Source organism: Coregonus clupeaformis, chromosome 1, assembly GCF_020615455.1.
Source record: "Coregonus clupeaformis isolate EN_2021a chromosome 1, ASM2061545v1, whole genome shotgun sequence".
Taxonomy (NCBI): domain Eukaryota; kingdom Metazoa; phylum Chordata; class Actinopteri; order Salmoniformes; family Salmonidae; genus Coregonus; species Coregonus clupeaformis.
Window position 1 is genome coordinate 33,444,035 of NC_059192.1, and position 27,750 is coordinate 33,471,784.

Below are 27,750 nucleotides of genomic sequence, written 5' to 3' on the forward strand. Positions count from 1 at the left end.
GGATGGCCAGGCGCAGTTTGAGGCGGTGCAGGGGGTTACTGATGCCAATCTCCCGCTGGATCTCTGTGTCCGACAGGTTGGCCATGATGGCACCGCTCTTCACATTGGCACGACACGCCGCAACATACCAGGCGGGCATGCCCACCCACAACTAAGAGGAAGAGGAAAAGGAAGAGGAGGGAGAAGATGTATCTGCTTTGGGAATATTTACACACATATTCCCTGCCAATAAGGCTGAATTTAATATGTTCATCATGTACATTATTCAGATTAATTCATAGTAAGATGAGGCACCTTCAAGGAAAAACAGTGCACATGATTTTCTCCCAGATAGTTCACCAATGAGACATCATACCTCAAGCCAGGTGACCACGGTGGGGCCATCCCATGAAGCAAAGGGTAGACCCTGGCGACATGCTTCTTCTAGCAGGTCGTGTTTCTTCTTGCTGCGGCGATCTTTCTCCACGGTGCCAGTTCCCATCTTGGCCAGGCCCAGGGGGTCGGCTGTGCCCAGGTCATCAGAGGGCGTGGAGGCTGAGGGAGAGGTCAAAGGTCATGTGAGAAACTACTCCACATGATTACTGGACAATCTGTCTTGTAATAAATCATTTGTTTTTCTTCTAAAAACATAGAAAGTAGCTACCTTGGTTGATTTTTTTTCTTCTTGGTATAACTGCGTACACTAAGTATATCAAACATTTGGAACACCTTCCTAATATTTAGTTGAACTTCAATTAGTCGGGGCATGGACTCTACAAGGTGTCAAAAGTGTTCTACAGGGATGCTGGCCCATGTTGACTCTAATGTCTTCTCACAGTTGTGTCAAGTTGGCTGGATGTCCTTTGGGTGGTGGACCATTCTTGATACACTCGGGAAACTGTTGAGCGTGAAAAACCCAGCAGCATTGCAGTTCTTGACACAAACTGGTGCGCCTGGCACCGACTACCATACGCCATTCAAAGGCACTTAAATATTTTGTCTTGCCCATTCACCCTCTGAATGGCACACATACACAATCCATAGCTGTGTTCGAATACTCATACTAACCGCACTAACAGTACTATTTGTGACGTAAAATGAGTATGTAGTATGCTTATTGGTCATAGTATGGATATAGTTAGCATGCCAAAAGTTCCCGGATGTCATACTACATTCGCCAAAATACGAAGTATACAAGCAGTGGACACTATTTCCGTGCTTTTAGGGCCCATAATGAAATTCTTCAGAAAATGGGCATGGCTTCACAACATTTTCAGATTTGAAGAAAATGGTGGAAAATATGCAGATACAAATTCATTGCTTTAACAAATTATGACAAATATTAAGAAAACGTTGAGCAATGTAATAAAGTAATGCCTTTTCAAATAACTTACATTACATGTTATGATGTCTGACAATTTGTTAGCTTCGCTAGCCTTACGAACCACATAGCATATCATTACAGAAGTTGCTTGTATGTACAGATATGTTAGCTAGCTACCATCCTTAAGTTAGTTGGCTACTAATACATCGAACTTGCCAGTATATTAACTAATTTATATGCTATCTAATTAACTACCCCAACGTTTATTGACTTGATTATTCACGCCATTCTTAGCTTAGCTAATTGGTATAGTCATTGTGTGTTCTCAGTGGACATTGTTTTTTTGTATTTTTTCCTAGTATTTTTGTATTTATTTATTTTTTACGGGGTAGATCAGCTTTAAATATTGCAGATAGATTGTAACTTCCATCAATGTAATTGTCTGCATCACTTCCAATCCCCCATATGTTTTTTTCTCTTGCATATACATACAGTGAGGGAAAAAAGTATTTGATCCCCTGCTGATTTTGTATATTTGCCCACTGACAAAGAAATGATCAGTCTATAATTTGAATGGTAGGTTTATTTGAACAGTCAGAGACAGAAAAACAACAAAGAAATCCAGAAAAACGCATGTCAAAAATGTTATAAATTGATTTGCATTTTAATGAGGGAAATAAGTATTTGACCCCTCTGCAAAACATGACTTAGTACTTGGTGGCAAAAGCCTTGTTGGCAATCACAGAGGCCAGACGTTTCTTGTAGTTGGCCACCAGGTTTGCACACATCTCAGGAGGGATTTTGTCCCACTCCTCTTTGCAGATCTTCTCCAAGTCATTAAGGTTTCGAGGCTGACGTTTGGCAACTCGAACCTTTAGCTCCCTCCACAGATTTTCTATGGGATTAAGGTCTGGAGACTGGCTAGGCCACTCCAGGACCTTAATGTCCTGCTTCTTGAGCCACTCCTTTGTTGCATTGGCCGTGTGTTTTGGGTCATTGTCATGCTGGAATACCCATCCACAACCCATTTTCAATGCCCTGGCTGAGGGAAGGAGGTTCTCACCCAAGATTTGACGGTACATGGCCCCGTCCATCGTCCCTTTGATGCAGTGAAGTTGTCCTGTCCCCTTAGCAGAAAAACACCCCCAAAGCATAATGTTTCCACCTCCATGTTTGACGGTGGGGATGGTGTTCTTGGGGTCATAGGCAGCATTCCTCCTCCTCCAAACACGGCAGGTTGAGTTGATGCCAAAGAGCTCGATTTTGGTCTCATCTGACCACAACACTTTCACCCAATTCTCCTCTGAATCATTCAGATGTTCATTGGCAAACTTCAGACGGGCATGTATATGTGCTTTCTTGAGCAGGGGGACCTTGCGGGCGCTGCAGGATTTCAGTCCTTCACGGCGTAGTGTGTTACCAATTGTTTTCTTGGTGACTATGGTCCCAGCTGCCTTGAGATCATTGACATGATCCTCCCGTGTAGTTCTGGGCTGATTCCTCACCGTTTTCATGATCATTGCAACTCCACGAGGTGAGATCTTGCATGGAGCACCAGGCCGAGGGAGATTGACAGTTCTTTTGTGTTTCTTCCATTTGCGGGAGATTGACAGTTCTTTTGTGTTTCTTCCATTTGCGAATAATCGCACCAACTGTTATCACCTTCTCACCAAGCTGCTTGGCGATGGTCTTGTAGCCCATTCCAGCCTTGTGTAGGTCTACAATCTTGTCCCTGACATCCTTGGAGAGCTCTTTGGTCTTGGCCATGGTGGAGAGTTTGGAATCTGATTGATTGATTGCTTCTGTGGACAGGTGTCTTTTATACAGGTAACAAGCTGAGATTAGGAGCACTCCCTTTAAGAGTGTGCTCCTAATCTCAGCTCGTTACCTGTATAAAAGACACCTGGGAGCCAGAAATCTTTCTGATTGAGAGGGGGTCAAATACTTATTTCCCTCATTAAAATGCAAATCCATTTATAACATTTTTGACATGCGTTTTTCTGGATCTTTTTGTTGTTATTCTGTCTCTCACTGTTCAAATAAACCTACAATTAAAATTATAGACTGATAATTTCTTTGTCAGTGGGCAAACGTACAAAATCAGCAGGGGATCAAATCCTTTTTTTCCCTCACTGTACATATACACATACATACATAGAAATACATACATATACATACATATATATACATATCCTTAAAAAAATATATTTGTTCCTTTATTACTTTCCAACCCCACCACCCAACTAGTGAACAACAATGCTTAGGCATCTACTTCCAGCTTATACATACTATATACATTTTATTACAGTCAATTTTACAATAATTATATTTTGTTTGTTTTTACTTCTTCTACTCTCAACCTCTCCGATCATTTTCATGATGTCCATCCGGTTTGCTTCTATATGCCATATCTTTCAAACTGTGCTCTTTCACAAAAGTTCTCAACCTATAACCTATTAACTTATTATGGACACAGTATGTTTTACATTAGTTATTTTGTTGTTATTAGTTGTTATTAGTCCCAACCTTCAGCTCCATTCAACCCCTCCCATCTATCTCTTAACACCATCCATATTGGATTTCTATTTGCCATATATTTTTCAACTGTACTGTGATGTTTCACAAAAGTTCTAAACCCTTCTATTCTCATTGTTTCTACAGATTGTAAATTGAATATAAAATGTTTTGCTAAAAGTATTATTATATTATTGATCGATTGACTATGACTTTTCAGATCACCCAGTAGTGCAGGGTTAGCTCCAGGTAAATATTGCAATCCTTCAGCCATTCTTGGACCTGTGACCAAAAACAAGCTACAAATGGACAGTACCAAAACAAATTATCTAATGATTCAGTCTCTTCGCAGCAAAATCTGCAGAGCTGGGAAGATTGTATCCCCCATATAACTAACATTCTATTGGTAGCAAGAATTTGGTATAATAATTTAAATTGAAAAATTATATAAGTTTTGAATCCGGCGTCGTTTTGCGTATCAGTTCATTACATTTACATTTTAGTCATTTAGCAGACGCTCTTATCCAGAGCGATTAGGGTTAAGTGCCTTGCTCAAGGGCACATTGACATATTTTTCACCTAGTCAGCTCGGGGATTAGAACCTACGACCTTTCGGTAACTGGCACAACGCTCTTAACCACTAAGCTACCTCTGTAGCTCAGCTGGTAGAGCACGGCGCTTGTAACGCCAAGGTAGTGGGTTCGATCCCCGGGACCACCCATACACAAAAAAAAATAAAAAAAATAATGCACGCATAACTGTAAGTCGCTTTGGATAAAAGCGTCTGCTAAATGGCATATTATTTATTATTATTATAAACCATTTGCCATGGAATCGGTACGTCAAAAATCTCTTCCCAACTATTTTGCAATCTATATGGGACAGCTGTCAATCCTTTGGTCTTTAAATGAAACTGGTGTAGTTTCTTATTTATCACAATGTTCTTTAACCAATGATGGTCTTTAATGCAGGGCCGACAGACAAGTGGACATTGTTAATGAAGTCGTAAGATGTCTAGCTAGTCATTTGTTAATTATGCTAACCAGCTAGCAAGAAGTTGCATAACAACAGCATCAACTTCTGGTAGACAGGCGAAGCGCTAGTACACTCAACTGAAAGGATACCGTTAGTTTACAATATACTAAAATGAACTAGCATATAGTATGCAGTATATACCCATTAAGTATGTAGTATACAGTATGTTAGTATGGGTATTCGAACACAGCTCATGTCTCAATTGTCTCAAGACTTAAAAATCTTTCTTTAACCTGTCTCCCTTTCATCTACACTGATTGAAGTGGATTTAATAAGTGCCATTAATAAGGGATCCTAGCTTTCACCTGGATTCACCTGGTCAGTCTGTGTCATGGAAAGAGCAGGTGTCCTTAATGTTTTGTATACTCAGTGTATATTAGTGTATACTGTATAAGTAAACACTTCGTGTGCAAAATACAAGCAACCTTTCATTGTTTCTTACCCTCACACCACACACATGGTCAACCCTCTATATTGACTTACCTAGAGAGGCAGACTGACTCCCAGGTCCTCCGATCCTCCCCTTCTCCTTCTTCCCAAACAGGCGTCCAATGGAGGACTTGATGCTCTTCTTCTTGCTGGCTTTGTGGAGAGAGTCCTGACTACTGGTGGTTGCAAATTATTCACAGAACATCACTGGTGAACAAAAACATGCAACCATTTCAAAGATTTTACTGAGTTACAGTTCATATAAGGAAATCAGGCAATTGAAATAAATTCATTAGGCCCTAATCTATGGATTTCACATGACTGGGAATACAGATATGGATCTGTTGGTCACAGATACCTTTAAAAAAAAGGTAGGAGCGTGGATGAGAAAAAACAGTCAGTATCTGGTGTGACCACCATTTGCCTCATGCAGCGTGACACATCTCCTTCGCATTGAGTTGATCAGGCTGTTGATTGTGGCCTGTGGAATGTTGTCCCACTCCTCTTCAATGACTATGCGAAGTTGCTGGATATTGGCGGGAACTGGAACACTCTGTCGTACACGTCTATCCAAAGTATACCAAACATGCTCAATGGGTGACATGTCTGGTGAGTATGCAGGCCATGGAAGAACTGGGACATTTTCAGCTTCCAGGAAATGTGTACAGATCCTTGCGACATGGGGCTGTGCATTATCATGTTGAAACGCGAGGTGATGGCGGCGGATGAATGGCACGACAATGGGCCTCAGGATCTCGTCACGGTATCTCTGTTCATTCAAAATGCCATAGATAAAATGCAATTGTGTTCGTTTTCCGTAGCTTATGTATGCCCATACCATAACCCCACCGCCATGATGGGGAACTCTGTTGACAACATTGACATCAGCAAACCGCTCGCCCACACAATGCCATAAACGTGGTCTGCGGTTGTGAGGCTGGTTGTGAGTACTGCCAAACTCTCTAAAACAACATTGGAGGCGGCTTATGGTAGAGAAATGAACATTAAATTATCTGGCAACAGCTCTGGTGGACATTCCTGCAGTCAGCATGCCAATTGCACACTCCATCAAAATTTGACACATCAGTGGCATTGTGTGACAAAACTGCACATTTTAGAGTGGCCTTTTATTGTCCCCAGCACAAGGTGCATCTGTGTAATGATCATGCTGTTTAATCAGCTTCTTGATATGCGACACCTGTCAGGTGGATTGATTATGTTGGCAAAGGAGAAATGCTCACTAACACTGATGTAAACAAATTTGTGCACAAAATGTGAGAGAAACATGGGAACAACACTTTACATGTTGCGTTTATATTTTTGCTCAGTATACATGATTGTCTCTGAAATAGTTGGTAATCTAGTCTATTATATATCCATTCTATTGGCATTAATGTATTTTAGATTTTATTTTATTCAACCTTAATTTCAATAGGGAGTCATATCAATGCCATTACCTAGCTTCCCAGCAAACACACAAACACCACACAACATTGTCTCAATATTGACTAAAGTAATAACTGTACCTGCGGAATTCGCGGTGATCATCCAGCCCAGCCCCTGGGTGTGTGTGAGTCATTCTGTCCAATCGCAGAGCACGAGGAACCGGAGGAGGTGTGGAGTCAATCAATGCTAGCGCCCGGCAGTCGTCGCCCTCTTTGCTGTTCTGTATTGACAGAGAATCAGTTCAATTGAGTCACTGTAGGGAACTATTTTAGTGTCACCGGCCACATCATCATCACAGCATTTTGTATCATCATGATGTGGCCGGTGACACTTTGCTTCTTAAAAGTCTTGACTGCTGACATGCAAAACATTTGGGGACTGTATTAACTGTGGACTAATGACAAAAATACCAAAATATAGTTTTTTTGTGGATTTGTCCTTTAAACTAGCAAACTAGCAAACAAATTACCTTATAAACAGTTCCAGCCATTTAAATCACAATAGAAAATGCAATTTATTTGTTGTACTGTAAACATTTCAGCTTGATTAAGTCACAGTACACTTTAGACCTGCAGCAACAGTAATACCACAGTTTTCCATATTAGTTTTTCTCACCAAACACACAAACAAACACAATCAAACACAGTGCAGACATAAAGAAGAAGCTCCTTTACCCAGCGGGAAAAACTAGTTGAAATTAAGTTATTACAAACAGATTACAAATCAAATCAAATTGTATTTGTCACATGCGCCGAATACAACAGGGTTAGGTAGACCGTACCGTGATTTGCTTACTTACAAGCCCTTAACCAACAATGCAGTTAAGAAAAATATGAGTTGACTAAATAAACTAAAGTAAAAAAATTCAATAAAAGTAACACAATAAAATAACAATAACAAGGCTATATACAGGGGGAACCGGTACCGAGTCAAAGTGCGGTGGTACAGGTTAGTCGAGGTAATTGAGGTAATATGTACATGTAGGCAGGGGTAAAGTGACTATGCATAGATAATAAACAGCAAGTACCAGCAGCGTAAAAAAAGGGGGGGTCAATGCAAATAGTCCGGACAGCGTATGTGGAGAGTGTGACAATGTGTGTGTGTGTTTGTGTGGAGTCAATATGAATGTGTAGGTGTTTTGTGTGTGTGAGTGTATGTAGCGTGCGTGTGTGTGTGTGTGTTAGAGTGTATGTGTAAGTACAGTGCATTGGGAAAGTATTCAGACCCCTTCACTTTTTCCACATTTTGCGTTAAAGCCTTATTCTAAAATGGTTTAAATAAACAAAATCCTCATCAATCTACACACAATACCCCATAATGACAAAGCGAAAACAGGTTTTAGAAATGTTTGCTAATTTATGAAAAAAAAAAAACGGAAATACCTTATTTATATAAGTATTCAGACCCTTTGCTATGAGACTCGAAATTGAGCTCAGGTGCATCCTGTTTCCATTGATCATCCTTGAGCTGTTTCTACAACTTGATTGGAGTCCACCTGTGGTAAATTCAATTGATTGGACATGATTTGGACTATACAAGGTCCCACAGTTGACAGTGCATGTCAGAGCAAAAACCAAATTGTCCATAGAGCTCCGAGACAGGATTGTTTGCAGCATTGAAGGTCCCCTAAAACAGTGGCCTCCATCATCCTTAAATGGAAGAAGTTTGGAACCACCAAGACTCTTCCTAGAGCTTGCCGCCCGGCCAAACTGAGTAATCGGGGGAGAAGGGCCTTGGTCAGGGAGGTGACCAAGAACCCGATGGTCACTCTGACAGAGCTCCAGAGTTCCTCTGTGGAGATGGGAGAGCCTTCCAGAAGGACAACCATCTCTGCAGCACTCCTCCAATCAGACCTTTATGGTTGAGTGGCCAGACGGAAGCCACTCCTCAGTAAAAGGCACATGACAGCCCGCTCGGAGTTTGCCAAAAGGCACTTGAAGACTCTCAGACCATGAGAAACAAGATTCTCTGGTCTGATGAAACCAAGATTGAACTCTTTGGCTTGAATGCCAAGCGTCACGTCTGGAGGAAACCTGGCACCATCCCTACGATGAAGCATGGTGGTGGCAGCATTATACTGTGGGGATGTTTTTCAACAGCAGGGACTGGGAGATTAATCAGGATCGAGGGAAAGATGAACGGAGCAAAGTACAGAGAGATCCTTGATGAAAACCTGCTCCAGAGTGCTCAGGACCTCACTCTGGGCTGAAGGCTCACCTTCCAACAGGACAACGACCCTAAGCACACAGCCAAGACAACACAAGAGTGGCTTCAGGACAAGTCTCTGAATGTCCTTGAGTGGCCCAGCCAAAGCCCGGACTTAAACCCGATCTAACATCTCTGGAGAGACCTGAAAATAGCTGTGCAGCGACGCTCCCCATCCAACCTGACAGAGCTTGAGAGGATCTGCAAAGAAGAATGGGAGAAACTCCCCAAATACAGGTGTGCCAAGCTAGTAGCATCATACCCAAGAAGACTTGAGGCTGTAATCGCTGCCAAAGGTGCTTCAACAAAGTACTGAGTAAAGGGTCTGAATACTTATGTAAATGTGATACATTTTTATAAATTTGCACAAATTTCTAACGACCTGTATTGTGTGTACATTGATGAGTAAAAACAACAACAATTTAATCCATTTTAGAATTAGGCTGTAATGTAATAAAATGTGGAAAAAGTGAAGGGGTCTGAATACTTTCCGAATGCACTGTATGTGTGAGTGTGTGGGTAAAGACCAGTGAGTGTGCATAGAATCAATGTAAGAAAGAGTGCAAAAAAGGGTCAACGCAATAGTCCGGGTAGCCATTTGATTAACTGTTCAGCAGTCTTATGGCTTGGGGGTAGAAGCTGTTCAGGTGCCTTTTTGTCCCAAACTTGGCGCTCCGCTACCGCTTGCCGTGCGGTAGTAGTGAACAGTCTATGGCTTAGGTGGCTGGGGTCTTTGACAATTTTTTGGGCCTTCCTCTGACACCACCTGGTATAGAGGTCCTGGATGGCAGGGAGTTCAACCCCAGTGTAGAGGTTTTCATGGGTCCAAAAAGTTGGACCCATTCCGAAATGGACCTGGGGCTTTCCCAACTGGACCCGATATGCGTAAATTCATTTTTAAAATATAGAGACCCTTTCCGAATGGACCCGAGGACAACTTGACCCGTTCTCTATAGACCTGGTCGGATCCAAACCCAGTCCAATCCAAGTTAGGGAAGCAGCAGAAAAGTCACTTTTTAAGCTACAGTACTGGTGTCGGTGCTGATAAAGCGCGGGAGGAGGAAGAGCGGTGCCGCTGTAGCAGGTGGGGAGGGGCCGTACTGTGAGTGACACGGGGAGAAGGGAGTGAGAGATGAGAGACAGCAACCAACCAAGCCGACTCACGCTGTATTAGACTAATATCTGCTATAGCTAGGTTATTTATCATCAAATATGATTACGTAGTACCTGTCTTGACTGCATCAAACCGGGAGAAGTTAGTTAAGCTAGCTAACGCTAGGCTAACTGAGGCTGAAGTGCATGCGCTTTCTAATCCTATAGTTACAAATAACAACAACTCCATTCAGAATATTAAGTAGCAGCCTACCTGTTGGCTCTTGGTCGTTGTGGTCTATCGTTCTCCTTTAACTTTTAATTCTGTCATTTTAATTCCAGCTTCCATTGATTAGATATCTAACTTTTGCCACACACGGAGGAAGGCTCTATGACTGTAGCCTATTGCCACTTTGATGACTCATGATTGGCCAACAACAAGCTACACGCGCCATGCTCCGCTCTCGTGAAAAGCAAGAGCAGCAACATAAATAATAACATTTATCTCTCTCTCTACTGCAGCAGTCACATTCGGATCTGTACGGGCCCTTCCGGACACGTCAGTTACAATTACACATACCCGAGACCCGTAACAATCATATAAAATCTAACCCACACCTGTGACATTATTTAGAATTCTGCATCTGGACCTGCTCCGTTCCCGGATCGGGTCCCGGTATTCGGGTACAGGTGGATACGTGAAGACCTCTACCCCAGTGATATACTAAGCTGTCCGCACCAACCTTTGTAGAGCCTTGTGATTGAGGGCGGTGCAGTTGCCATACCAAGCGGTGAGGCAGCTAGTCAAGATGCTCTCAATGGTGCAGCTGTAAAACTTTTTGAGGGGCTGAGGGGCCTGCCAAATCTTTTCATCCTGTTGCGCCTTCTTCACGACTGTGCTGGTGTGAGAGGTCCATGTTAAGTCCTTGGTGATATGGACACAGAGGAACTTGAAGCTCTCGACCCGCTCCACTACAGCCCTGTCGATGTGGATGGGGGCGTGCTCACCCCTCTGTTTCCTGTAGTCCACAATCAGCTCCTTTGTCTTACTGACGTTGAGGGAGAGGTTGTTGTCCTGGCATCACACTGCCAGGTCTCTGACCTTCTCCCTGTAGGCTGTCTCATCGTCGTCAGTGATCAGGCCTACCACCGTCGTCTTTAGAAAACTTGATGATGGTGTTGGAGGCTTGCGTGGCCACACAGTTGTGGGTGAACAGGGAGTACAGGAGGTGTCTGGGATGATGGTGTTGATGTGTGCCATGATCAGCCTTTCAAAGCATTTCATGGTTACAGATGTGAGTGCTACGGGACGATAATCGTTTAGGCGGGTTACCTTTGAATTCTTAGGAACAGGGACAATGGTGGTCTGTTTGAAACATGTTGGGATTACAGACTGGGACAAGGAGATGTTAAAAATGTCAGTGAAGACACTTGCCAGCTGGTCTGCGTATGCTCTGAGAAAGCGCCCTGGTATTCCATCTGGCCCAGCGGCCTTGCGAGTGTTAATCTGTTTAAAAGTCTTACTCACATCGACCACGGAGAGCGAGATCACACAGTCGTCCGGAACAGCAGGGGCTCTCATGCCTAGCTCAGTGTTGTTTGCCTCGAAGCGAGCATAAAAGGCATTCAGCTCGTCTGGGAGGTTTGCGTCACTGGGCAACTCACGGCTGGGTTTCCCTTTGTAATCCTTAATAGTCTGCAAACCCTTCCAGATCCGACGAGCGTCTGAGCCGGTATGGTAGGATTCTATCTTAGTCCTATATTGACCTTTTCGGTGTTTGATGTCTAGTCGGTGGTTGTAGCGGGCTTTCTTGGAAGCGTTCATGCCTATGTATTGTTCCTTGAAAATGTGGAGCTCTAGCCTTTAGCCCGGCGTGGATACTGCCTGTAATTCATGGCTTTTGGTTAGGATACGTACAGTGGGGGAAAAAAGTATTTAGTCAGCCACCAATTGTGCAAGTTCTCCCACTTAAAAAGATGAGAGAGGCCTGTAATTTTCATCATAGGTACACGTCAACTATGACAGACAAATTGAGAGAAAAAAAATCCAGAAAATCACATTGTAGGACTTTTAATGAATGTATTTGCAAATTATGGTGGAAAATAAGTATTTGGTCACCTACAAACAAGCAAGATTTCTGGCTCTCACAGACCTGTAACTTCTTATTTAAGAGGCTCCTCTGTCCTCCACTCATTACCTGTATTAATGGCACCTGTTTGAACTTGTTATCAGTATAAAAGACACCTGTCCACAACCTCAAACAGTCACACTCCAAACTCCACTATGGCCAAGACCAAAGAGCTGTCAAAGGACACCAGAAACAAAATTCTAGACCTGCACCAGGCTGGGAAGACTGAATCTGCAATAGGTAAGCAGCTTGGTTTGAAGAAATCAACTGTGGGAGCAATAATTAGGAAATGGAAGACATACAAGACCACTGATAATCTCCCTCGATCTGGGGCTCCACGCAAGATCTCACCCCGTGGGGTCAAAATGATCACAGGAACGGTGAGCAAAAATCCCAGAACCACACGGGGGGACGTAGTGAATGACCTGCAGAGAGCTGGGACCAAAGTAACAAAGCCTACCATCAGTAACACACTACGCCGCCAGGGACTCAAATCCTGCATTGCCAGATGTGTCCCCCTGCTTAAGCCAGTACATGTCCAGGCCCGTCTGAAGTTTGCTAGAGTGCATTTGGATGATCCAGAAGAGGATTGGGAGAATGTCATATGGTCAAAATATAACTTTTTGGAAAAAACTCAACTCGTCTTGTTTGGAGGACAAAGAATGCTGAGTTGCATCCAAAGAACACCATACCTACTGTGAAGCATGGGGGTGGAAACAACATGCTTTGGGGCTGTTTTTCTGCAAAGGGACCAGGACGACTGATCCGTGTAAAGGAAAGAATGAATGGGGCCATGTATTGTGAGATTTTGAGTGAAAACCTCCTTCCATCAGCAAGGGCATTGAAGATGAAACGTGGCTGGGTCTTTCAGCATGACAATGATCCCAAACACACCGCCCGGGCAACGAAGGAGTGGCTTCGTGAAGAAGCATTTCAAGGTCCTGGAGTGGCTTAGCCAGTCTCCAGATCTCAACCCCATAGAAAATCTTTGGAGGGAGTTGAAAGTCCGTGTTGCCCAGCGACAGCCCCAAAACATCACTGCTCTAGAGGAGATCTGCATGGAGGAATGGGCCAAAATACCAGCAACAGTGTGTGAAAACCTTGTGAAGACTTACAGAAAAAGTTTGACCTGTGTCATTGCCAACAAAGGGTATATAACAAAGTATTGAGAAACTTTTGTTATTGACCAAATACTTATTTTCCACCATAATTTGCAAATAAATTCATAAAAAATCCTACAATGTGATTTTCTGGATTTTTTTTCCTCATTTTGTCTGTCATAGTTGACGTGTACCTATGATGAAAATTACAGGCCTCTCTCATCTTTTTAAGTGGGAGAACTTGCACAATTGGTGGCTGACTAAATACTTTTTTCCCCCACTGTATGTACGGTCACTGTGGGGAGGATGTTGTTGATGCACTTATTGATGAAGCCCGTGACTGATGTGGTAAAGTCCTCAATGTTATCGGATGAATCCCTGAACATATTCCAGTCTGTGCTAGTGAAGCCGTCTTGTAGCTTAGCGTCCACTTCTTCGGACCACTTCCATACTGAGCATGTCACTGGTACTTCCTGTTTGAGTTTTTGCTTGTAAACAGGAAGCAGGAGGATGGAGTCATGGTCTGATTTGCCGAAGGGAGGGCAAGCGAGGGCCTTGTATGCTCGTTGAGTGCCTGCTTAGTGCCATTCTCGTTTTGTGGTGGGATGTAGACAGCAGTGATGATTAGAGATGAAAACTCCCTTGGTAGACAAAAAGGTGTGCAATTTACCATAAGGTATTCTAGTGAAGCAGCACACCAGTTGTTGTTTACGAAGAGGCACACCCCTCCCCCTTTGGTTTTGCCCGAGTCTGCTGTCCGGGTGCGACGAAGCATAGACAAACCCTTGAGTTTTATGTCCATATTGCCCGTCAGCCAAATTTCTGAAAAGCATAGAATATTATAACTTTTCACGTCCCGTTGGTAGGAAACTCTCAAACGAAGCTCATCCATCTTGTTCTCAAGTTGACCATCTCCATCAGCACCATCTCAATCAGCTCTTATTGTAAACTGATATTATGATGCAATTTCAATTAGCCTTACCCATTGGGTAGCCACAACCAAGAAGTCATACAGTTGAAGTCGGAAGTTTACATACACTTAGGTTGGAGTCATTAAAACTCGTTTTTCAACCACTCCACAAATTTCTTGTTAACAAACTATAGTTTTGGCAAGTCGGTTAGGACATCTACTTTCTGCTTGACACAAGTCATTTTTCCAACAATTGTTTACAGACAGATTATTTCACTTATAATTCATTGTATCACAATTCCAGTGGGTCAGAAGTTTACATACACTAAGTTGACTGTGCCTTTAAACAGCTTGGGAAATTCCATAAAATGATGTCATGGCTTTAGAAGCTTCTAATAGGCAAATTGACATCATTTGAGTCAATTGGAGGTGTACCTGTGGATGTATTTCAAGGCCTACCTTCAAACTCAGTGCCTCTTTGCTTGACATCATGGTAAAATCAAAAGAAATCAGCCAAGACCTCAGAAAACAAATTGTAGACCTCCACAAGTCTGGTTCATCCTTGGGAGCAATTTCCAAACGCCTGAAGGTACCACGTTCATCTGTACAAACAATAGTATGCAAGTATAAACATCATGGGACCACGCAGCCGTCATATCGCTCAGGAAGGGGACGCATTCTGTCTCCTAGAGATGAATGTACTTTGGTGCAAAAAGTGCAAATCAATGCCAGAACAACAGCAAAGGACCTTGTGAAGATGCTGGAGGAAACAGGTACAAAAGTATCTATATCCACAGTAAAACGAGTGCTATATCGACATAACCTGAAAGGCCGCTCAGCAAGGAAGAAGCCACTGTTCCAAAACCACCATAAAAAAGCCAGACTATGGTTTGCAACTGCACATTGGGACAAAGATTGTACTTTTTGGAGAAATATCCTCTGGTCTGATTAAACAAAAATAGAACTGTTTGGCCATAATGACCATCGTTATGTTTGGAGGAAAAAGGGGGGGCTTGCAAGCCGAAGAACACCATCCCAACTGTGAAGCACGGGGGTGGAAGAATCATGCTGTGGGGGTGCTTTGCTGCAGGGGGGACTGGTGCACTTCACAAAATAGATGGCATCATGAGGAAGGAAAATGATGTGGATATATTGAAGCAACATCTCAAGACATCAGTCAGGAAGTTAAAGCTTGGTCGCAAATGGGTCTTCCAAATGGACAATGACCCCAAGTATACTTCCAAAGTTGTGGCAAAATGGCTTAAGGACAACAAAGTCAAGGTATTGGAGTGGCCATCACAAAGCCCTGACCTCAATACTATAGAAATGTGTGGGCAGAACTGAAAAAGCGTGTGCGAGCAAGGAGGCCTACAAACCTGACTCAGTTACACCAGCTCTGTCAAGAGGAATGGGCCAAAATGTACCCAACTTATTGTGGGAAGCTTGTAGAAGGCTACCCGAAGCATTTGACCCAAGTTAAACAATGTAAAGGCAATGCTACCAAATACTAATTGAGTGTATGTAAACTTCTGACCCACTGGGAATGTGATGAAATAAATAAAAGCTGAAATAAATCATTCTCTCTACTATTATTCTGACATTTCACATTCTTAAAATAAAGTGGTGATCCTAACTGATCTAAGACAGGGAATTTTTACTAGGACTAAATATCAGGAATTGTGAAAAACTGAGTTTAAATGTATTTGGCAAAGGTGTATGTAAACTTCCGACTTCAACTGTACATTGAAATGAAAAATGTGTCCAACCACAGATAGCCACAGCCGTAAGGTACTGTACCTGTCTGTCTGACGCTCTGGCAGGGGAATGTGGCAGTCGGGGGGTGGAATGTCCAGAGCTGGGGGGCGAAGGGGAGGCCAGGGTGGAGGAGGTAAGGGAGGGGGTCATGTAGCCCCTCCCCACACTGTCTCTGCCCCCGCCCAGTGAGGAGGGGGGGAGAGGGGAGGAGTCCAGGGCCACGCTGCTCACCCGGCTCTCGATCTCCTCTGCCCTCAGCTCAGTGCTCTCCTTCTCCTCCTGGATCAGCCTGAGAGGAGATGGGGAAAGAGAGAGTAGAGGAGAAAGGGGAGGAGCGGAAGAGAGATGAGATGGAGGGGGCAAGTGGAGGGCAGTGGAAAAGTGAGGAAAGGAGAAGAGGAAGGAATAAAACAGAGTGAGAGGAGTTAAGGAGAGGAGAGGGTACAAAAAGAGGAACATAACTCCTGATTTTACTCCTAAACTGAGGATAGCCGCAATGAGATGAGGAATAAATGTTTGTGGTATCACTCCATAATAATATGCTTGTGGAATAAACCTCTGGATTGAGTAAAGCAAAGGAGGTGTAAGTCTTTCTTTCTGTATCTGTGGTATTCACTCCTGGTTTGTACAAAGCAAAGGCAGAGGTCATTTTTAGATATGTGTTTTTGTATGTGGAATTGACCTCTGGATCCCCCATTGAATGGGAATAGAAGATATTTCATATGTGGCAAAAGGGGGTTAATGTGATTTGTATACAATGTGTCAATTGTATGCTGTTAACTGGCCCCTTTGTTGTGTGAACCCAACTCATGTTAGGTTGCCTCTGATTACCTGAACGGGCGCACTTGCTTGGATCCCCTTATAATGAGGGATGGACACACCTTTCTCTCTCTCTCTCCTCCCGCACTCGCTACAATATCAAACACTACCTCAACAGCCACAGCCAGTTAGCTTACAGAACCAGCGACGAAGCAAGCACGGACGAGAAGTAGACGAATAGAAGCAGACGGAAAGAAGCAGATGGCGGCCACGTATAGGCGCAACACCACACTCACTGGGAGTTCGACAGGGCCCGTCGACTACTGGGAATCTGGTGAGCTTGTCCAAACTAGGCGAACATAATTGAAGAAGACGAGGCCAGGAATTGCTTTAGTAGCCTACTAGTAGCTGGTGGTAGAATTACTGGTGAGTGCTTATGTGTGCTTGTGTGTGTGTTCTTGACTAGTGGAGCGAGTTTGGGTTTTAGCTTTAGTTATTATTTGAATGATCTCCTGTCTTTGTGGAACACTCTATTTTGATTTGGTTTAGTCCGTGGACATATTGCTTTGCTATTGTTCCTGATGATTTAACATAGACTGATAGACAGAGTTATTCAGTGATTCAAACGTCAAACTGTCCCCAGTTCTCTGTCTTGCAGTTCTTATGAGGATGTTGTGGGTGGCCTTGACGCGACTCTCCTAGAACTCTGAACTTTCACCTCGGCCCATTCCTCGAGTGCACTAATGCTAATCTGCACTTCGGGCCTACCTTACAGTGGCATAGTCAACAAGGACTGAACACTATTGTGTATTTTATCGTCATTGGCAAAGGAAAGATAATGAAATTAACAATAAAACAATACTTTTAAAATACTTGGTACCATTTTGAAAAGAGACGTTGTCCACAATAAATATCAGAATGTTATTCCAGTCTCAGCTTCTTCCCTGTGTGAGCAGTGTGAGCTTCCACCTATTCTAAGTACGTATTAGTATTGTTATTGTAGCTATGGTTACATTTACATTTAAACATTTTGTCATTTAGCAGATGCTGTTATCCAGAGCGACTTAGAATGAATGCATTCATCTTAAAATAGCTAGGTGAGACAACAACACATCACAATCGTATCAAGTACATTTTCCCTCAACAAAGTAATTAGCAGCAAAGTCAGTGCTAATGGGAAAATATAAGTGTTTTTTATTTGTTTATTTAATTTGATTTTTTTATGCCACGACAGAGAAGGGGCTTTGACTGGGCTGAGGGGGAGCTGCCCTACTGTAGGGGTGGGAGGGCCAAGAGACCAGAGGTGGCGGAATTGGGATATAGGGTTTGAGCATAGCTTGAAGGTAAGAAGGTGCAGTTCCCCTTGCTGCTCCGTAGGCAAGCACCAGGGTCTTGAAGATAATGCATGCTTCGACTGGAAGCCAGTGGAGTGTGCGGAGAAGCGAGTCACTGCTTTGATGTTTGCAGAGAACGACAAGGGTGTTGTCCAGGGTCACGCCAAGGTTCTTTGCACTCTGGGAGGATAAAACCGTGGAGGTGTCAACCGTGATGGACAGGTCTTGGAGCGGGTAGGCCTTTCCTGGGAGGAAGAGCAGCTCTGTTTTGTCGAGGTTGAGCTTGAGGTGGTGGGCCGACATCTAAGCTGAGGTGTCTGCCAGGCACACAGAGATGCGTGTCGCCACCTGGGTGTCAGAAGGGGGAAGGAGAAAAGTAATTGAGTGTCATCCGCATTGCAATGATAGGAGAGACCATGTGAGGATATGACAGCGCTGAGTGATGTCGTGTAAAGAGAAAAGAGGAGAGGGCCTAGAACCGTGCCCTGGGGGACACCAGTAGTGAGATCACGTGGTGCAGACGTAGATCCTCTCCACGCCAACTGGTAGGAGCGACCTGCCAGGTAGGATGCAATCCAGGAGTGTGCAGAGCCTGAGACGGCCAACCCTGAGAGGGGAGAGGAGGATCTTATGGTTTACAGCGGATAGTTATAGGAGGATGAGAACAGAGGAGAGAGCTTTGGCAGAGCGGAGAGCCTCTGTGACACAGAGGAGAGTGGTCTCAGTTGAGTGAGCCGGTTAGGGTCAAGAAGATCATTTTGAGAGAGATAACGAGAGAGTTGGTCAGAGACAGCACGCTCAAGTGTTTTGGAAAGAAAAGAAAGAAGGGATGGTATCTTGAGAAGGGGAGCGACTCTGACCATCTTGAAGTCAGAGGGGACGCAGTCAGTGTTCAGGGATGAGTTGATGAGGGAAGTGAGGAATGGGAGAAGGTCTCCAGAGATGATCTGGAGAAGGGAGGAGGTGATGGGTAAAGTGTGCAGGTTGTCGGGCGGCCGGACATCATTAGTCACAGGATTTCATCTGGAGAGAGGGGAGAAAGAGGTCAAGGTGTATGGGAGTTCTGTGTGTGTGGGACCAATTGGACTCAGTAGGCTTAGTGAAAGAGGAGCGATGACCTTACGGATCGATGGGTGGCTACGGGAACGTAGGAGGGAGAGGAGGTATGTTCCCGTTCACACTCGCTCGTCTACTTCTCCCACCTCCCAACGTCCAACTTACAGAGAGAATCTGATGTCACCCTGGAATCCCCGTGGGCACTACTCCAGAGCCCAAGCTACTGGGAAGGGCTAGATTGTCTCCGGATGAACGTTTACGCAGATTGAGCACCAGGATCTGTATTGTGGGACTACAGGACATTATATTTCCACCTGTCCATTAAAAAGACCGGGCTCATCAGTAGGAACGAGCACTCTGGTGAGCCGAACGGGGATTTACCAATCTCCCATTACTCGTACCCCTCTCCATGCCACCCTGTTGTGGGGTGACCAGGCCAAATCTCTCCGGGTGCTCATTGACTCTGGGGCCGACGATAGCTTTATCGACGCTACCTTGGTGTCGGAGCTGGGAATCTCCACTCAACCCCTCTTCATTCCCATGGACGTCAGAGCGCTGGATGGGCGCTCTATTGGCAGAGTCACCCGCAATACGGTTCCTATCAACCTACGAGTATCAGGAAATCACAGTGAGTGTATGCAGTTCCTGCTGATAGAATCTCCCCATGTACCCGTGGTTTTGGGGTATTCATGGCTCCAGAAGCACAATCCCCTGATCGACTGGGCTACTGGTTCTATCGTGGGTTGGAGCCCGTTCTGCCATGCGCATTGTCTTAAGTTGGCACAGCCTGCCTCGGGACGTACCTGGACCTCCGTGAGATTTTCAACAAGGCCCGCGCTACGTCTCTCCCTCCGCATCGATCCTACGACTGCGCCATTGACCTTCTCCCGGGCACTACACCACCTCGGGGGCGGCTTTACTCCCTGTCGGGTCCGGAGACCAAGGTTATGGAAGAGTACATTGAGGGCTCACTCGCTGCAGGGAGTATTCTTCCATCTGCCTCTCCCGCTGGTGCAGGGTTCTTCTTTGTGGAGAAGAAGGACAAAACCCTGCGTCCGTGTATCGACTACCAGGGACTTAATGACATCATGGTTAAAAAACGTTACCCTCTACCACTCATCTACTCGGCTTTCGAACCTCTTCAGGGAGCAACCATCTTCTCAAAGTTGGACCTTCGGAACGCCTACCACCTGGAGACGAGTGGAAGACAGCCTTTTACACGGCTAGCAGGCACTATGAGTACTTGGTTATGCCATTCGGACTGACCAACGCTCCGGCTGTGTTCCAGGCCCAGGTCAATGATGTGGTCCGGGACATGCTGAACCGGTTCGTGTTTGTCTACCTCAACGACATCCTTGTCTTTTCCCGTTCAGCTCAAGAGCACGTCCTCCAAGTCCGACAGGTCCTTCAGCATCTCCTGGAGACTGACCAACGCTCCCACTGTGTTCCAGGCCCTGGTCAACGATGTGGTCCGGGACATGCTGAACCGGTTCGTGTTTGTCTACCTCGACGACATCCTTGTCTTTTCCCGTTCAGCTCAAGAGCACGTCCTCCAAGTCCGACAGGTCCTTCAGCATCTCCTGGAGAACCAGCATTTTGTCAAAGCGGAGAAGTGTGAATTCCATCGCTTTACCATCTCCTTCCTAGGATACATCATCGCTGCAGGACACATACAGATGGATCCAGACAAGGTGAGAGAGGTGGTGGATTGGCCTCAACCCACATCCAGAGTGCAGCTGCAACGTTTGCCTCAACTCTAGGCAGGTTCGTTGGGCCCTGTTATTCACCCGTTTCAATTTCACTCTCTCCTACTGCCCGGGGTCCAAGAATGTGAAGCCTGATGCACTCTCACGTTTGTATAGCTCCGCTGCTACTCCAGCTGACCCCTGAGACCATCCCCCCCCTACCTCCTGTCTAGTGGCTGCACTCATCTGGGGTATAGAGAGCCTGGTCCGTAAAGGCGCAGCGTTCCCAGCTGGGGGGGGGGGGGCTAACCAGATGTTTGTCCCAGACTCTGCCCGTTCCCCGGTCCTGGAATGGGCACATTCCTCGAGAGTGACATGGCATCAAGGCTCCCGTCGGACCCTGGCTTTCATCCGACTACGCTTTTGGTGGCATTCCTTGGTTCCTGATGTCTCCGCATTTGTCACCGCCTGCACTGTGTGTGCACAAAATAAGACTCTGCGGCAAGCCCCGGATGACCTTCTTCAATCACTCCCTGTTCCTCACCGCCCCTGGTCCCATATATCCCTGGACTTTGTTCCTGGTCTTCCTCCGTCAAATGGCAACACCACGATCCTGACGGTGGTGAATAGGTTTTCTAAAGCCACCCATTTTATTCCCCTTCCCAAGTTACCCTCAGCCAAGGAATGGGCTCAGCTCATGGTGCAGCACCTCTTCCGGTTCCATGGACTTCCGGTCGACATGGTCTCCGATCGTGGTCCTCAGTTCTCGTCCCGGTTCTGGAAGGCGTTCTGCACCCTCATTGGGTCGTCGGCCAGCCTGTCCTCTGGTTTTCACCCCCAGTTGGAGTGAGCCAATCAGGACCTAGTAACGGCTCTTCGTTGCCTCGTCTCAGCCAACCCCACCACCTGGAGCCAGCAACTTGTGTGAGTGGAATACGCCCGTAACACCCTTCCCTGCTCGGCCACTGGTCTCTCGCCCTTCGAGTATTCCTTGGGATATCAGACCCCGCTCTTCCCTGAGCAAGAGGAAGAAGTAAGCATACCCTCTGACCAGATGTTCGTCCGCCACTGTTGCCGTACCTGGAAGAGAGCCCGGGCCGCTCTTCTGAAAACCACATCCAGGTATCGGCGACAGGTGGATCGCCACCGGACCCCTGCTCCCCGCTATCAGCTCGGGCAGAGGGAATGGCTTTCCACTCAGGACCTGCCCCTCCGGGTGGAGTCCTGTAAACTTTCCCCCCGTTTCATCTGCCCTTTCCCCATCTCTAAAATCCTCAGCCCCTCTGCTGTTCGTCTCCTGTTGCCCCGCACCCTCCGCATACATCCCACTTTTCATGTGTCTAGGATTAAACCTCTGTCTCACAGCCCTTTGTCTCCTGTTTGCAGTGAGATTAGTAAGCGAACAGACTCTAGTGAAGATGAGGTCAAGCGTATTGCCTGCCTTGTGAGTGAGAGGTGACTGGGAAAGGGTGAGGTCAAAAGAGGAAAGGAGTGGAAAGAAAGAGGTGGAAAGAAATGAATTGAAGTCAGGCGTCGGGAGGTTAATGTCGGCCAGTACGATGAGTAGTGAGCCATCGTTGGGAAATTAGCTTATCAAGGTGTCAATCTCATTGAGGAGCTCTCCAAGGGCACCTGGTGGGCTATAGATGACAACAATGTTAAGCTTGAGTGGACAAGTGACAGTGACAGCATGGAATTCAAATGAGGAGATAGACAGGTGAGGGGGAGAAGAGAAAATCTCCACTTAGGAGAAATGAGTAGCCCTGTGCCACCACCCCGATGACCAAATACCCTCGAACTATGAGAAAACAGATAGTCAGATGACGAGAGAGCAGCTGGAGTAGCAGTGTTCTCTGGGGAAATCCATGTCTCCATCAGGGCCAAAAAGTGTAGGCCTTATTGGCTGCATATCGGCAGTTCCAAACACTACCGGAGACTAGGAATTCCACATGGATTGTGTGTGCAGTGTACACTAAATTAGAAGGGTTGCAGCCACGGGGTGGGGAGCAACTGTAAAACATACAGGGAGAGGAGCGAACTGGGATGGGAAACACACACATACTTGCCAAAGCTACAAAATGAGATCATCAGAAAATAACTAGGTAAGATACTCAAGTGAGAGAGTAGTGTGCTTGACTGGTTAGGCTGAGCTCCCATGCTCTGGTTTGAACCTGGGGTGGCGTAGGATTGGCTACACTTATTTCTCTACCACCTAACCAATTTGTTTTCTGAGGCATTTTTAGGTATGTTAGGAACTCAAACCCATTATTCCTGTTTGCGGTGTAGCTGAATACTTACTTGATCTCCTTGTTGATGGCCTCCAGTTGCTCCTGCAGCATGATGGCAAGGGTCTGCACGTCCGTCTGTCCGCTGGGCGAGAGCAGCTCTGAGCCAAACAGGGTCTCCCTGTCATCCTCGTCATCTGAGCAGCCCCCCTCGACTCCCCCCTCGAACCCGGGACCCAGCATGTTGCCACTGTCCCACTCTCCATACTGCAGAGAGACCGGGGAGGAGAGAGAGAGAGAAAGAGATATAGGAGGGAGAAAGAAAGAAAGAAAGAGAAAGAGGGAGAGAAAGAAAGAATGTATGAAATAATTAAAAGGGAAAAATAGATTATTAAATGAAAGGTTGCCTCGTCGAGTTTTTCCTACAGGCGGTCCAACATGACTTGGAATGCTGTTAGTTACTTTTATCCTTGCATATCAAGTCACAACACAAACAAAATGGCCCCCATATGTAGGAGTGACAGGTCACTCAGTCAATCACAAATAATGAAAACACAATAGACACCACCCAGGGAGCTAGCCTGGTCCTATACTGTATGTTGTAGGACAGGAGTTAGGAGTTGAAACCCTGATGAAGGCAGCATAGCTGTCGAAACGTTGGTATTTATTACATTTACTTCATTTACCCATGGGGCGGCGCACAATTGGCCTAGCGTCGTCCAGGGTAGGGGAGGGAATGGCCGGCAGGGATGTAGCTCAGTTGGTAGAGCATGGCGTTTGCAATGCCAGGGTTGTGGGTTCGATTCCCACGGGGGGCCAGTATGAAAAATAAAATAAAAAATGTATGCACTCACTAACTGTAAGTCGCTCTGGATGAGAGCGTCTGCTAAATGACTCAAATGTAAATGTAAAATTGGAGCCATAAGAGTGTGCACCATTTCTTTTGTTTTCTTTTCTGAGGTTGGCTATAGCCCATACAGTATGGAACCAGGCTACCAGGGAGCTACAGTCCTGTAGGTAGTCGATGAGATCCTCACCTTGTTGCTGTCATCCCTGGGGGGAGCCCATCGGCCGCGATGTGCCCTCCGGACCACCACGCCACTAGAGGAGCTGCCGTAGCCGGCTGGGAGGGAGCCACCACCCTGGGGGTACCGGAGCTCTGAGGCACTCCCTGGAAGAGATCTTCGAAAAAGGGTGGAGGGAAGTGAGCTCACGTTGCTCGCCCTACAGAGTTTATCAGATTTTATGAGATGAGAAAATACAATTGCTTTATTCGTTATAGCACATTTTTCAGAATGTATTGCCGCCATTTCCTGAATAAAATAAAAAAATGTGAAATGAAAAAAATTACATTTCTGAATAACATTTCAAATATTCAAACAAATTGAGTTATTGTGACATTTTATCCTTAATCACAATAATGGTTTATTTGTTACATTCATTACATTAGAAAAAAATTGAATGCTACATCAACTGAGTGAGAATAACAACGTAAACTTAAAATCAACTCTTTGTCCTGTTCGTCTCTTTGCTAAATATAAAACAAACATTTAGAAAGTCTATTTTATGAGGGGTAAAGTGTTCATAATATCATCCTCCAGCAAGGGGTGCATTACTGTGTTTATTTTATGCTTTTAATGTGTTTATTTGATGCTTTTATAAAATGTATTTATAAATACCCTTGAAGCTCCATTGTGGCTAACCTGGAATAGGAAGAGCCAGGCCTGCCCCTCAGTTGATCCAGCTCCATCTGAATCCTCTCCAGCTCAGCTATGAGCTGGTCCTAGCAGAGAGAGACGAGAGCAGAGTACATGATGACATGATATTCAAGTAAAGAAAAGTTCCAAATTTTTTACATGCATTTATTGCCCTATTAAAAAGAACTAAACAAAGAACGGATTCAGAAGCAGGTAAGAATAACTAAAGAATAGACAGAACTGACTAATCACCAAAGTCTATGTCTCAAAATACTGTTATCAGTGCAGAGAAATGTGACTGGTTTCCAGTTCTTGCAGCGAAACACATAAACCCTTGCGATGATTAAGATGAAGTTGTATATTGAGACTGGGGAGCACTCAAAAAATGTGGGGTTCAACAAAGGTTCTTCTAAGATCCTCAAAGTTCTTTGAAGAACCTTAGGGTTCTTGGCACTGAAAATTGCACCCAAACGGTTCTTCCAAGAACCCCATAGGAGGTGGGGTTTATCGAGGAACCTCCTTAGTTTGTGGGGGTTCTTGCAGGAACCTAACTGCCCAACTGAAACATTTGGATTTGAATTTGAAAGACAGCAGATGCAGGCGCTTAACTGAAAAATGTAAAGATCTCCTCAATTTAAAGTAAGTTTTGTCCCTTGTACTGTATGATCTAAATTCATATTGTTTTATGATACCATCCATCTTTTCATATTTGTGCAAATCCTTCTAAAACAAAAAATGGACACAATTCAATGGATATCAATCAACAAAGAGGTAAGAATATGTATGCTATAAGAATATGTATAAGGCTAGCTGTATTGGGTGCACATGACTGAACTGCTCACTTTTGTGTCTGTGTCTGTAGGTATACAGATGAGGAGGCATACAAAGGTATGACAATTGGTATTGGTATGTTATGCAGATCAGATGTACCATCCTCCTCCCTTACCTCGTCAATGAATATCCCATAGGCCTCTACATTATGGACAAGGTATGTGTATGAAAACCATTATTAAAACAGTTTTTTTAAAATTCACATTTACCACAAAAACCAAGGTATGAATACTGTTGTGTGCATGTTTTGTTAATCATATGTACATATAACTACTATTTTTTGGATTCACAGACTTCACCCTCCCTACACCTCTGATGAATATAACAGGAAACCTGCTTGATCACTATGCACTGCAAAATCATTCTGGCTATGGATACGGAGAACATTAACAATGCCAGAGGATATGCTTGGAGTTTACCTCATATTTTGATTTTTTTATTCTGCTTTGCTACTAAAATCATAATAAACACTGACAACTACAATATTGTGTTATTGTTGTTATTGTTAAGCGTATTATTAATAATAATATTAATAGGGGAGGGGGGGTAGTTAAAAAATTAACCCCAAAAGGTTCTGCAAAAGGTTATTTGAGGATACATTAAAAGGGGTTCTTTGAAGAAAAGGGTTCTTCAAAGAACTTATAGGGGTTCCCCCACAGTTTCAATTTGAAGAACCCCTAAAGGATACTCCAGGAACCTTTTCTTTTTAGAGTGAGGGTAAACTATCTACCCTAGTATCCCAAAAAGGGTTTGCAAAAGTCAGTGTATAGCCCTAAAGGCAGTCCAAAGTCTTCATAGCAGTTTTAATTCGGTATAAAGTACAGCTGATGTCCTCATTCCATGTATATACAGATGTAAAGTACAGCAACAACGTACATAATGAAATCTGACCAACTGGATACAATAAGGGGAGGATATGTACCTTGTTTGCTAGAAGATCATCTTGGATTTTCTTCATGTTTGCTAGCTCCTCTGACAGTGAATTCTATATGAGGGGAGAAGTGATTGTGCCAAGTTTACTCATGTTTGCTGTTGATTATGTTGATAAAAAATACTTACTGATCATTAATGGCAATATTAGCTTAATTTAGCATATGGTTAACAAAGTTGTATAGCACCTTCTCCTCAAGGGCAGCCATTCTCTCTTTGAGGTGAAGTTGCAGTCTCTCGTTGGACTCAGACAGTAGCTTGTCCACCGTATCCGAGAGGCGTTTGTTGTGTTCGTCATTCATTTTCTCTCTCTGCCTTGCCTGAAACGTAGATGAAATTACACAGTGAGGGTCGAGGTAGAAAATAGATGTGAAGGAAAAAAAGCAGAAGAAACTGTTTGCTTTCACGTAGCAATAAGAGTTCAAACAGTTCACAAAGACAGGATTGGGATTTAATTGATTGGCCAAAATGGAGGGTAAGGAACACAATGTAACACTTCACCACTTACAGCAGGTATAATTTTATTTTTATTTTTTTATTTCACCTTTATTTAACCAGGTAAGCCAGTTGAGAACAAGTTCTCATTTACAACTGCGACCTGGCCAAGATAAAGCAAAGCAGTGCGATAAAAACAACAACACAGAGTTACATATGGGGTAAACAAAACATAAAGTCAAAAATACAACAGAAAAATATATATAGTGTGTGCGAATGTAGTAAGTTATGGAGGTAGGGCAATAAATAGGCCATAGTGCAAAATAGTTACAATTTCGTATTAACACTGGAATGATAGATGTGCAAAAGATTATGTGCAAATAGAGATACTGGGGTGCAAATTAGCAAAATAAATGACAATATGGGGATGAGGTAGTTGGGTGGGCTAATTTCAGAATGGATGTGTACAGGTGCAGTGATCGGTAAGCTGCTCTGACAACTGACACTTAAAGTTAGTGAGGGAGATAAGAGTCTCCAGCTTCAGAGATTTTTGCAGTTCGTTCCAGTCATTGGCAGCAGAGAACTGGAAGGAATGGCGGCCAAAGGAGGTGTTGGCTTTGGGGATGACCAGTGAGATATACCTGCTGGAGCGCAGACTACGGTGGGTGTTGCTATGGTGACCAGTGAGCTAAGATAAGACAGGCATTTGCCTAGCAGTGATTTATAGATGACCTGGAGCCAGTAGGTTTGGCGAGGAATATGTAGTGAGGGCCAGCCAACAAGCGCGTACAGGTCACATTTGGTGGGTAGTATATGGGGCTTTGGTGACAAAACGGATGGCACTGTGATAGACTGTTGGAGGCTATTTTGTAAATGACAT

The 27,750-nt window shown here is 44.5% G+C and overlaps 1 protein-coding gene across 3 annotated transcripts in view; it reads right to left on the reverse strand.

Annotated features, from left to right (window-relative positions):
* Positions 1–27,750, reverse strand: part of LOC121567002 (liprin-alpha-3) — a 60,391-nt gene that overhangs the window by 4,618 nt on the left and 28,023 nt on the right. The window contains exons 14-23 of one of the 3 annotated variants that reach the window (XM_041876946.2): positions 26,624–26,755; positions 26,428–26,490; positions 24,657–24,760; positions 24,015–24,201; positions 23,051–23,244; positions 15,961–16,207; positions 6,808–6,947; positions 5,336–5,457; positions 356–534; positions 1–151 (exon numbers count right to left, since the gene is read on the reverse strand). The exon at positions 1–151 is cut by the window's left edge and continues 50 nt beyond it. In XM_041876946.2, the coding sequence (XP_041732880.2) occupies positions 1–151; positions 356–534; positions 5,336–5,457; positions 6,808–6,947; positions 15,961–16,207; positions 23,051–23,244; positions 24,015–24,201; positions 24,657–24,760; positions 26,428–26,490; positions 26,624–26,755 (1,519 nt within the window). The remainder of the gene's footprint in view (positions 152–355; positions 535–5,335; positions 5,458–6,807; positions 6,948–15,960; positions 16,208–23,050; positions 23,245–24,014; positions 24,202–24,656; positions 24,761–26,427; positions 26,491–26,623; positions 26,756–27,750) is intronic. The other 2 variants (XM_041876952.2, XM_041876957.2) reach the window with 2 other exon arrangements.